Genomic DNA, 13033 nt, shown 5'->3' on the forward strand with positions numbered 1-13033 from the left:
CAGGGAAGGCGGAGGGGGGTCTAACGGTTTGAGGAGAGGGAAGATTAGAACAGTGGAACTCCTTACAGTATGCTCTCTGAAAAGAGTAAGAGAGGGAGGAATAACTTAGTAGGGTAAGATTTGTATTCCTTTCACTTAATCTCCAAAAGTCTTTTCTTTCTAAATAATGGAGAATGGAGAACTCAATGCTTAAGGGAAGCCCACAGCAGTCACCTATTCAACATATTTTTCTAAGCACAGAGCTGATATTGATATTGATTTTAGTCACTTGTCCTGGCAGGTGTCACTAGGAAGCAGCCTCAGTCCAGCCTTCTTGTTGTTTTTAGCTTGGGATTTATTTAAACTATCTCATAGGTTAGTGCTTAGCCTGAGAGAACACAGGTGGCATGGTACAGAGCTGATCTGCCATTTCTGTGACTCTCAGCTAGGAGGTCCCCTGACTTGCCTGCATTCTTAAAGACCTGACTATGTTCCTGTTACCTTTGTTGTTCAGAGTTTCTCCAAATTCAGAGATTTATCTAAGTAGACCAGAGCTATAGCTTATAAAGCTGCAGTTCTCTCTGCCACCCACACCAAATGAAGAAAAGTGGTGGACTGCCCATCATTTGTATTATGAATTTTCATTTATTAATGCAGATAAACCAAGAATTTGACTGTACAATAATACAGAGAGAAATGCAGGAAACTGGGTACTTAAATTACATGCTCAGAACCAAATTATATAATTTTATAGCTCGAATATGGACTTGCAATAAATTTCGCTGCGGGGAGAGCAGACTAGAGTCCAGCCTTTGCTCCTGCTCAGATGACTGTTTGCAGAAGAAGGACTGCTGTGCTGACTACAAGAGTGTCTGCCGAGGTAAGCAGAGGATGTTGATCCATTTTCCTCAGTGAGTTTAATGACCCTAGAGCTGGCCTAGGTTGCAAAAATGAAAGCAAGTCAAGAAGTACTCCATATAGAAAAAAAAGACAAAATGTGTTCACTGTGGAAAGAAAAGTGGTTTGTGCACTGCAGAGAAAGGGAGCTCATAGCATAGATATTATAGGGAAGGGAAGAAAGCTTCAAGTTTCATGGGTGTCTGTAAGGCAAGGTCCTTTTCAGTCCAGTGACTATGCTGGACACACCTGTGGTTTAAGACACCAGATGGCAGATCCTATGGATAAAACATCATGAAAGAGATTATTTGGCCCAAATGTCAGTTTGTTAAACCAATGTTATTGTTGAAACAACCGTGTCCTGAGTGGTTAAACTACTTATTTAGGACCCTTAGGAGTTAATGTGAAGCCAAAATTGGAATCCAAGTTATTCAACTACTGATTCCACATGCTTGCCACTTTATAAGTGATGCAATTAAAAAAAAAATCACCAATACCTTTGAACATCTGATGAGATTTACAAAAATGCACATATACCCATAGCAAAAAATTGCTTCAGGCTGTAAACTCTTTTTTCATAACACCACACAGAACTGGGCTAACTTACACTTTTATTTTAATTATTTTTTTAATTTTTTTTTTTTTATATATCTTTATTGATTTTAGAGAGAGGAAAGGAGGGAGAGAGAGAGACAGAAACATCAATGATGAGAGAGTCATTGATCAAGCCCACAACCGGGCATGTGTCCTGATCGGGAATCGAACCCTGATCGCCTGGATCCCAGGTCGACGCTCAACCGCTGAGTCACGCCCGGCCGGGCACACTTTTAATATTTTTAGGTAAAAAAGAGATTAGGTTGAATTCTGATATTTTTTTAAAACAGGAGGAAAATGTTGAAGTAGAATCATTCACTATATAATACCTTAATAGAATATAGGGTTTGTAATAATAGTTTTTACATAAAATATAATTGAAAATCAGCTAAAAAGGGCAACCAGAAAGGAAAATATAAGCCTGAAATGGGAACTCTGTTTTTAAAAAATAATTGTTTGATATTTTGATATAGTATTTGATATAGTGGATATTGCATCATTAAAAATTTCTCTAAATTCACAATAGCAAGTGTAGTTTCTAGTTTGCTTATTTCTCTAATAAGTTCACTGATCATATTGCCTCTGAGCTCTGTATCTCCTGCCTTCCACTCCAACTTTGTAACTCTTAACTTTTATCTCAAGATTAGTCCTCGGGTCAAGTGGTGAATTTTTCCACTGAGTTCATTGTGTAATATTACACAATTGCACAGAAACAAAAGTAATTGTTATAAGCAGTGTTGAAGTTTGCCATTAACACTAACTGTGTAGTTTGATAGAGTTAATCATTTTATTTTTTAAACAAAAATAAATGTTTTCTAGGGATTAACACATTATATTTAAAGATGTTAAGGGGTTCTTGCCAAAATTATATCTTCAGACAGTTATTTGAGGGGATTTTAATAATTTTTATACACGAAAACAACTGGTCACTTTTTAAATTTAGAATTTTTAAGAACTTTGTGATAAATTTCTAACATACAAAGGAGAGAAGAATATGATGTTTTCCCATATGTGTACCACCTAGCTTCAGCAAAGATCAACTTCTGGCTAATTGTGTCTCACTGACACAGTGTAATTTTCAAAAAAAATAAAAACACTAATCTCATGAGAAGGCAAAGTGAATATGTTAAAGATTTATTAACCCATTAATGAGATAACCAAGATGTTAAGCTGGCTCAGAAAGAGTCAAAGAGACTAAGTAAATATGAAACTGAATGTTGGAATAAAATGTTCTATCAAGCAAGAATCAGTTATATCGCTATTAGTTTTCTATCAGTTAACTGCTACCCTTATTGAGTTGAAAAATAAATTGTAAAGAATTAGCTAGATAAAGGTATATACTCCTAGGTAACTGGGTAATTCATGTGTGGGTTTTTTAGATAATTTCAAGCATGGTATTGAAGTGAAATTTAGTGATCAGTCCTTCTTTTGGCTATTTTCAAGTTTTGGATTATTTTTCTTAACAAAATATACTCTTTATTTCTCTCAATGCCTCTCTCAAAATTTTAGATTACTTTGAAGCAAATTCTAGAGTTGATATAATTCATTTATAAATATTTTCAGTGTGTATCTTAAAAAGATGAGAATTTAACAAAATTACAATACATTAACATATCTAAAATATAATTGATAATCATTTGCCATCAAATATCCATTGTGTTCAATACTTTCTGATTGTCTCTAATACTTATTTAAAAGATTGTCTGAAGTATGATCCAGATAGAAACTGGCTGATATATTTCAAGTCCTTTAAAAGTAGATTCTCCTTTTCTCTTTTTTCCCCCTTGCAATTTACATTTTGGAGAAATTGCGTCATTTGTCTTGTAGAGTTTTCCATTCTGGGTGTTGCATATTGCATCCTCTGTGATAGGTAGTTTGTCATCCTCTATATTCCCTGCAAATTGGCAGTTAGAACCTGACGACTTTTCAGATTCTGGTGCAACTTGTTTATCTATTTTGCAAGTATATTTCATAAATGGTGTGTTACTTCCATGAAGAGGAACATCTTGTCTGCTTGTCTCTTTTTCGGGAGATGTTAGCTATTGATGGTCATTGCCTACATCCAATAGGGGTTGCAAATGATGACATTCATATTATATAATTTATTCTTTATCAATTACCTGGAATGTTCTATAAACAGAAACATCTATGGGATAAGAATTTTTATTGTTTATTTTATTTTATTTTTTAATATGTCTTTATTGATTTCAGAGAGAGGAAGGGAGAGGGAGAGAGAAACAGAAACATCAATGATGAGAGAGTCATTGATCGGCTGCCTCCTGCACACCCCTCACTGGGGATCGAGCCCACAACCTGAATATGTGCCCCTGCTGGGAATCAAACCTTGATCTCCTGGATTATAGGTCAACGCTCAGTTGCTGAGCCATGCCGGCCGGGCTGGAATAAGAAATTTTAAGTTAAGCTCTTACAAATTGTTCAGTTTCCCCCAATTTATAGCAGTTATTACCATTGGCTATTTCTTTTTTTAATGATTTCTTTTCTCTCTTTTTAAAATTGTATATCTGTATTTATTAAGCTCATTTTTTTCCTAATGGAAAAATATTGTCCTTGAGGTTAAAACCATTATTAAAAAAGGAAAAGAAATTGTCCCTTTCTAAAGCTCAAGTTTTCGATTATTTTTCTTAACAAAATATACTCTTTATTTCTCCCAACACCTCTCCCAAAATTTCTTCAGGGGTCTAGAAAAGGAATCCCCTTTGTTTTTCTTGGCAAAGGTGGGCTTCCTGGTATTCAGTTAGTGGAGATTTCTGATCTGTGCAGATCACCAGAGGCACTGACCTTGCCAACATATAAAATAACACTTAACCTGTTCTGGAAGAATTTACTCATTGGAGCAACACAAATTGTAGTTTGGAAAGATCATGTCCATTGAACATTTGTTTCTCTTTTCTTGTCTGTGGCGCAGCAATCTAAAGATTTTGATCTTATGCTTTTCAGGAGAAACCCCATGGGTGAAAGAAAAGTGCGACACAGCCCCGACATCTCAGTGTCCAGAAGGGTGAGAATTACATGGGGCATTTTCTTCCTCTTCAACAGGTGGCACATAGGAAGGTAGCTGAGAGGCAGGATGGAATTTCCTTGGCTCTGTTTACATTTCGAAACAAGAAAGTTAACATGAGGTTGGATTTCTTATGACTCAAACTCTAGTTCAGCAGATTTCCTGTGAGAATTGCCAAAAAAATAATGTCCAGCCTATAGAAAAGTTTTATAAGTTTATTTGAGCCAAAAGTTTGAGGACATGCCAGGAAGCAAAATCTCAATGGATTGAGAAAATGCTCTGGAGAATGGCAGTTTTGCAGCTTATTTTATACATTAGAATCGAAGGAGAAGATGTAAGGAGGGTTACATGAAATCCATTGGTGGTAGATTAAGCAGGCAGGAGGTCTGGATAAAAAGCAAAATGGAGAAACACATACTTTTTTTACATTGGTGGGTACAGGGCAGTTAATAATGAACATTTACAGCACATAGCAATGGTACACGGGAACAAGTTTCACTTGTCGTGCTCTGGGGCTTGTGGTTGTGCCTTCAGGGTTCTAGGAAAGAAAATTACTCTGACATTTCAAAGGTATTTATCCTAGATACTTAAGAACAGTGGACAGGGTTCACTTAAGTTAAAGACTGACCTTTGCTAAGGAAGCTATAGGCCTGGAATGTGACTACCTGATAAGACCTGCCCAGTTAGGAATTCGTGATCAGACCTCCCTGTGTGGATACTTTGGTCACTGAGCTTGTCAGGCCTGCTATGTGTTCCTCCCCCCACCCCCACCCCATAGCTCATCAGGTTTATTACATAGCTTCTTTTTTTTGTTCATAGAATTAAATCAACATCTTTTAAAATATACTTTACTTTTTCCATCATCTTTTATGCCCTCTACCATCTCTACCCATCCCCATCACCCTCAAAATTACCGCACTTACCCATGTCCATGAGTTTTCTCTCCCTCCCCCCACACCCTTTTGCTCAGTCCCTCCACTATAAATCACCATCTTGACCTCATAGGCATTTGACCCTGTTTTTGAGCTGCAATGTTATTTTGATGGCATATTTATAAACATAAATTTTTAAATTAGCATCATACTAACAACTTTATAAAAATAAGTATTTTCCAATGCAGATTGCAACACACCACTTTAATTTCTTGATGAATTTTCTGTACATTGTAGTTAAAACAGTCCCAATTTTCCATTTTTACTTTTGAGGTATAATTCATAGGCATTGAAATGCTCACTTATGTGTACAGTATTATGAAATTTGGAATTTCAGAAGTCTGTGTAACCCACAGATACAGAATATTTCCAAAATATAGAATATTTGCATGACCCCAGAAAGATGCTTCATGTTCTGATTTCTATCACTATAGATTTCTATTCTTAAATTTTATATAGGTGGAATCATACCATATGTTCTCTTGTGTTTTAAAATATATATATATATTTTTTTCCCATCACCATTTATTCCCCCTGTACCTACACTTTTCCACCCCTACCCACTCCCTCCCTCCATTTTTTGTTATCTTTATGTATGTATGGAAATAAAGTTAGCCAAACTTATTTAAACTCCAGAACTCAGAGTAGTAGATCTCAAAATTGAAAGTCCCACATAATTTATGTAATACTTGTGTTTTTAAAAAAATATAGTCCATTTTATTAGATTACTGAAATACTGGAAGTATTGATTATTAAGGAGAATAACAATTAAAAAAAAAATAGAAAGGAAAACTTGACCTAGAACTATTTTTTTCTAAGAATTTCTTAGTTTGGAGAATTGTAAGTAGTACAGAAAAGTATCTTTTTTTAACACTCAAAAGAATGAACTTTTTTGTTTCCATTTTTAGATTTGACTTGCCACCAGTTATTTTGTTTTCCATGGATGGATTTAGAGCTGAATACTTGCAGACATGGAGCACTCTGATGCCTAATATTGATAAAATGAGTAAGTCTTCTACAACTGGAGGCAAGTGAATGATAGGGACACCTAGTTAGTCAGTCTTTAGATGGTGCACAGCTCTTTCTGACTTTTAACATTAGTGGTTTGTCTTAGTCTAGGTGCTCTCAAGATCCTGATGACTTTACTACATGATATCTATTTTCATCCTTGCTGGCCCCTCCTTCCTTTTTTGGTAGCATGTTCATCTCTTTTTTAATTTTGATTTGTCTTATATTTTGAATATATCTTCTGCTCTATGAAAATCTGTTCATGTATATTGTCTCAAAACTGGTGTTTGTCAGGCCTGGGTTCTGAGTCTCAGCAAGGTAGATATGACCAGCAAAAACAGGATCCTGAAGAAGCCTGAGTGGACTAGACAGAGCCAGCACATACCAATACTTCAGTAAGTGAATAGTCTAGTATCTATTTCTAGTTCTGGAATCAAAGTACCTGGAACCTGGCTCTACCATTTACTAGGTGTGAGATGACGGGGCAATTTGTCTCACCTATTGGTGCCATCGTCTCTTCATATATAAAATGGTCACTTTCAGCCTGATAGGAATGCTGTGAGAATATATCCGTAGTGTACATTGGATGATTTTAACTTCCTACTATAACCATTTTTATAGTCTTTATTATGATATTATACTTCTGTGTTAGGGCACTTGGTCTTCATACAATATAAAGCTAATAGTAAAGAGGAATTGGATACCAAAGACACAGAGTTAAGAAGTATCAGAGGGTTGGCTCCAGGGTCTATATTAGTCACTGCTTTCTAATTCCTGTCTTTCTTTCTTCCTCCTTCTACCAGCCCCGCCCCCCCCCCCTTTTTTTTTTACTTCTAAGGTCCTCAAATTTTATTATGATTTTACTGGTTTCCTGTTTTTTTATTCTCCAAATTTAAAAATTCCTGTTTGACCCTGGGTAAGTCAGTTATCCTTTCTGGGCCTCAGTTTCCTCATTTGTAAAATGAGAGAATTAGATCTCATGATTTCTACTGCTAATTCCAGCTCTAAAATTATGATTGTAGACAGATAAACTACTTCCCCTACAATACAAGGTATTTTGTCTCCTCAGCTTCTCACTCTCTGAGACAGATCTTTAGCAAAGAGATTAAGAGTTTGGGGCTCCAGTAGAACTAGCTCAAAATTCAGTACTGATCACATATTGCTGAGTTACTTTGGCCTGAAAAATTAGTTAATACCTCTCGGTTTCTATTTTCTTATCTGAATCTCCCTTAATAATCTACATATCAAATTCTGTGTCCAAAGGAGAATTTAACTAGCTAGGCTGAACTGAACCTCTTTGAAGTGGAATTATTTTATTTTCTCCTGCCATTGAGAACTGGAAATAATGCTAATGAAATATTGGGCCATTGAGACCTTACCCTTAAGGTTTAAAATATTTTTTAAGTCAACCAGACAATATCCTTTGTGAAGACATCACTATCTAGGTCAACTAAGGCAAAATGGGCTTTTTCTAGGAGGTCCAATTAAGAGCAGAGGTGGTTAAAGAGTAGAATTAGGACCTCCCTGGAATGGTAGGCTTGAGGTCAGTTTCGTGACAGCAGGCATCACTTTAAGGGAGTCTAGAACCCCATCTCTAGTGCCTCACTAAGCTGCCTGGGTTCAGTTTGGCTACAGTGGTTGTGGAAACTGAGCATGAACTAATACCACAGCTCAGAGAGTCATATCACTGGCTACCAAGGGAACTCTCAGGATTCAACTCTAGTGAGAAGGCCAGGTCATTGTCTTGTCTCAGGGTGAGTGGAAACAAAGGGCCAGCCCCAGATGTCAGGTGGGATAGAAGTGATTTGGCTTGAACTGGCAGCCAGGCTTCCTGGAAAGTCAGGTAGGAAACCAGGGATAGAACAAGACTAGTAGTAACAAGTAGATCTGGCAGGTAACATATGCAGAGTTTTGAAGATTAGGGTTAGCGAGGTTGACATTCATGAACAGTAGACACTTAAATTCTCCACAGCAGATGCCATTTGCTGTCTGCCTTCTGCTCTTCTTCCTTCTCTTCTTTATTTTTAAAAAATTCTTATTGTGGCCTAGCCGGGCATGGCTCAGTGGTTGAGCGTCTACCTGGGATCCAGGCAATCGGGGTTTGATTCCTGGTGAGGGCACATGCCCGGGTTGCGGGCTTGATCAATGACTCTCTCATCATTGATGTTTCTCTCTCTCTCTCTGCCTCTCCTTTCCTCTCTCTGAAATCAATAAAGATATATTTAAAAAAATAAAATAAAATAAAATTCTTATTGTGGTAACAACACTTAATATGAGATCTACCCACTTAACAGATTTTAAGCGTCCAATGTAGCATAGGCATAATGTTGTACAGCAGACCTCTAGAATGTATACATCTCGTGTAACCTAAATTTTATGCTCCCTGATTAGCAGCTGTCCATTTGCTTTTCCCTCTAGCCCCTGCCAACTATTATTCTGTTGTTTGCTTCTATGAGTTTGACTCTTTTAGATACCTAATATATGCAATATCATGCAGTATTTGTCTTTCTGGGACAGGCTTATTTCACTTCCTCAAGTTTCATATATGTGGTTGCTTATTGTAGGATTTTCTTTTTTAAAGCTGAATAAAGTTCATATATATATATATATGCTACTTTTTATAAAAACCCATTTTTTGTTTATTTGATAATCATTTTGCTGTTGATGAACATTTATAGGGTGTTTCCATACCTGAGCTATTATGAATAATGCTACATTGAACATAGGAATCTTAATATTTTTCTGAGATCCTGACCTCAATTCTTTTGGATAAATACCCAGAAGTGGGATTGCTGGATCATATGGTAGCTATATTTTTATTACAGGAAACTTCACATTTTTCCACAGTGACTGCACTATTTTGTGTTCTTATCAATAGTGTACAAAGGTTGTAACTTCATATCTTCACCAAAATTCTCCACATTTATCCAAAAAACATTCCTCTTTTTTTCTTTCTTTATAATTGCCATCCTAATAAGTGGGTGGTAATATCTCATTGTGGTACTGATTTGTATTTCCCTGATGTTTAGTGACATTGACCATCTTTTATATACCTGTAGGCTGTTTGTGTCTTTGGAAAAATATCTATTCAAGTCTTAGCCCATTTTAAAATTGGGTTATTTGTTGTTTTCTTTTGAGTTGTAAAAGTTCATTATATATTTTAGAAACTAATGCCTTATCAAATACATGGTTTGCAAATATTTTATCTCATTCTATAGGTTTCCTTTTCAGTCTGATGGTTTCCTTTGCTTTGCAGAAGCTTTTTTGCATCCCAGGGATAAATTCCACTTAGTCACCATATATGATTTTTTTAATGTGATGATGAATCCAGTTTGCTAGCATTTTGTTGAAGATTTTAGTGTCTATGTTTATTGGGGATATTGGCCTGTAGTTTTCTTTTCTTATGGTGTCTTTTTCTGGCTTTGGTATCAGAGTAATGCTGACTTCATAAAATGAGTTTGGAAGTATCTCCACTTCAGTTTTTTGAGAGAGTTTGAAAATCATTGGCATTAATTCTTTAAATATTTGGTAGAATTTGCCAGTGAGAAAACCCTCTGGTCCTGTGCTTTTGTTGTTGTTGGAAGGTTTTTATTACTGATTAAATTTCCTTACTAGTTACAGGTCTGTTCAAATTTTCTATTTCTTTATGAATCAGTTTTGGTAAGTTGTTGTTTCTAGAAGTTCTTCTCTTCCAGGTTATCCAGTTTGTGAAGTATAATTGTTCATAGTATTCTCTTATAATCCTTTTTATTTCTGGGTATTTGTTGTAATGTCTCCTCTTTTCTGATTTTACTGAGAAAATAAATTTCAGTTCATAAAGTTTTATATCTATTTTTTGTTTTTGATTCTCTATTTTATTTCTGCTATAGTCTTTATTTTTTTTTCTTCTGCTAACTTTACTTTGTTTTTCTTTTCTATTTTTTTGAGGTGCAAAATTAGGTTATTTGAAATTTCTTTTTTGATGTAGGTGTTTATTACTATAAACTTGCTCCCTGGTACTACTTTTGCAATATCTGTACAGTCTTTAGCTGTTTTACCTATTCATCCATTTAGTCTTCTGCTCCTTCTTATAGTTCATAGTTACTATGGATATATATTTCTCCCATTTATATTTTCAAAATTTTTTGACTGGAACTTTAAAAAATGTTTTCTTAAGCAGTAAACTATGCAAACTAGACGCATTAAAGAGTATATAGTAAAAAACAACCAACCAACAACAATAAAAAACGTCCTTTTTTTTATTGATATTCCTGGTTTTTCTCTGCAGAGGCAACTACTCTAATCAATTTATTGTGTGTCCTTTCAGAATTATTCTATTCAGCCATAATTTAGATCCCTAACATCTGGGAAAACAATGGTAGAAGATCTTGTTTTCTGTGAATTGGTCTATAATAGCTCTGGTTCAAAGGCAGGTGATCCAAAATTGTCATCTGAGTCTGTAGATAGTAGGTGTGTCTGTTTAAGACATTTGAACTAGGGAGGTGTCATATTTTCACAATACCTGTAGTTTAGTTTGTATTTTATTTAATTCTCTGTATCTTTATACATTTAAGAATTTTCCTGTGTCATTTATGGTTGAAGGAAATAAAAACAGAAACTGGCTTTATCTCTCTGTTTACTGTGTGATTTTTTCCCCCCCACTTAAATTCTTTTAGTTATAAGTGGATTATATTTTATTTCATTTCCTTATCATATGACATCTTAACAATATTAAATACATCTTTCCCTGACTGAGGACAGGTTCATTTATTGGCAGCACTGACTTAAAAGTATTTTAATCTTTAATTAGACCTATGAGTCTGTTCCTAGAGCAGGCCTCAAACTTAAGTACATCAGAACCACTCGAATGCTGTTAAAAATGTAGATTTTTTGGTTTTGATCTCCCTTTTCTTCACTTTCCACCCAGCCCCTCATCCCCACCAGAGTCCTATTTAATAGACTTGATATGGATCTCAAGAAGGTTCTGAAAGAGGAAATTCCTGGGTCATATTAGAAACACTGAACTAGAGGCTGGAAAGGAGACTAACTCCAAATGTATTTGAGAAAACATTTGTTATTTCAAGCTGCAAAGTTTGTTACTTACTGGACAACAATCATTTTCAGTTTTTGGTTTAAACTAAATAGAACCTATAATGGTGAGGCTTTCTTTTAGAATTAGAGTGGACAGGGTTTTAGGATGAAAAAGTTCTTGTACTTTGCTGCTGCAGAGGAAATATCAATGCTCTAATGGTTCTGACTTCCTTAAGCAGATGATTGTACAGACAGAAAACAAGAGAACAATTGAAAGCAAAATTTATGCCATGCTTTGTGGAAAACAAATTACAGGAAACTTCACTCATCAAATGGAAACTGCGGAAAATAATAAGCAGCAAAGTTAGCTCATTTTGTAAACATTACTACATGACGTGGGCTTATGCATTTACACAAATAAAATTCCTTTTTAGTTATGTAGTAGTTGTGTTGACTTCTGTTATATTGGATGCTTTACATATAAGAACTATTAGCTGAGATGCAAATGTTATATAAAAATTCTAATGTAGTGGCTTGGGTCAGAAAGTGGGTGAACAGCAAAAGCACATAAAGCTGACTGAGTATAATATAGGGTATGTTTAGCTCAGGGCTTAGCAAGCCGTGGCCCATGGTCCAAATCCAGCTTATTCTGCCCAGTTTTGTATGATCCTCTAAATGCTAAGCATTGTTTTATATTCTTAAATGGTTAGGAAAAAAGAAGAGAACATTTTATGACACATAAAAATTATGTGAGATTCAAATTTCAATAACCATAAAGAACGTTTTGTTGGAACACAGCCATGCTTATTTGTTTATACATTGTCCATGGATGCTTTTGGGTCTCAAGAGCAGAGCTTGAACTGTTGCAACAGATCGTAGGGACTTGCAAAGCCTAACATATTTATTATCTTGCTCTTTATAGAAAAATTATTTTGCTGTCCCTTGACTTAGCTCAGCCCTCTCCTAAAAACTGTCATTCCTAGGAATTGAGGAATTCCAGGCTTCAGAATTTCAACCTCTTTCCATCTTCAACCCATTCTTTAGTTAGTTTTCTATTTCTCTGGGAAGCTTATGTCCAGATTTTTAGTTACCCAAAAAACTTCTAAGGACTAACAACTTCTTAATTTCTCACTATACTTTGTTGCAGAAATGTGTGGAATTCATTCAAAATACCTGAGATCTGTCTATCCAACCAAGACCTTTCCAAATCATTATACCATTGTCACGGTAAGTACTTGGCCCTATGGAAGGCTGACAGGCCACAGACAGGCAACTAACCACACTACCAAACATATTTAGGCAGGAACTGGATGGAGGAGCCATGGCACACATTTTACAAACACATATGGTGATAGTTCATGGCTTAATTCAGGCTTGAAAGGGTCAGTATGGGGCCAGTGTGTTGCCGTGAAGTGATAAATATGAATGAGTGTCCAGGCAATAGGTTAATTCACCATTTTCATAGGCCAGGTAGCCTCTTGGGTGTGAGAAATACCATTCTCCTCTGATCTTTTGATTAGCCTCACTTATCTGAAGGTCCGCTGGGAATGGTAGGCTACGAATGAGGACAGCCACTTTGATGTGGGGAATTTCT

General features: G+C 35.7%; 1 protein-coding gene across 1 annotated transcript in view; it reads left to right on the top strand.

Annotated features, from left to right (window-relative positions):
* The window catches only part of ENPP3 (ectonucleotide pyrophosphatase/phosphodiesterase 3), a 66366-nt gene that overhangs the window by 12104 nt on the left and 41229 nt on the right, over positions 1-13033 (top strand). The window contains exons 4-7 of the mRNA XM_016204895.2: positions 734-859; positions 4429-4489; positions 6330-6427; positions 12587-12666. Of these exons, the coding sequence (XP_016060381.2) occupies positions 734-859; positions 4429-4489; positions 6330-6427; positions 12587-12666 (365 nt within the window). The remainder of the gene's footprint in view (positions 1-733; positions 860-4428; positions 4490-6329; positions 6428-12586; positions 12667-13033) is intronic.

The sequence above is a fragment of the Miniopterus natalensis genome, chromosome 5 (assembly GCF_054644295.1).
Source record: "Miniopterus natalensis isolate mMinNat1 chromosome 5, mMinNat1.hap1, whole genome shotgun sequence".
NCBI classification, from domain to species: Eukaryota; Metazoa; Chordata; class Mammalia; order Chiroptera; family Miniopteridae; genus Miniopterus; species Miniopterus natalensis.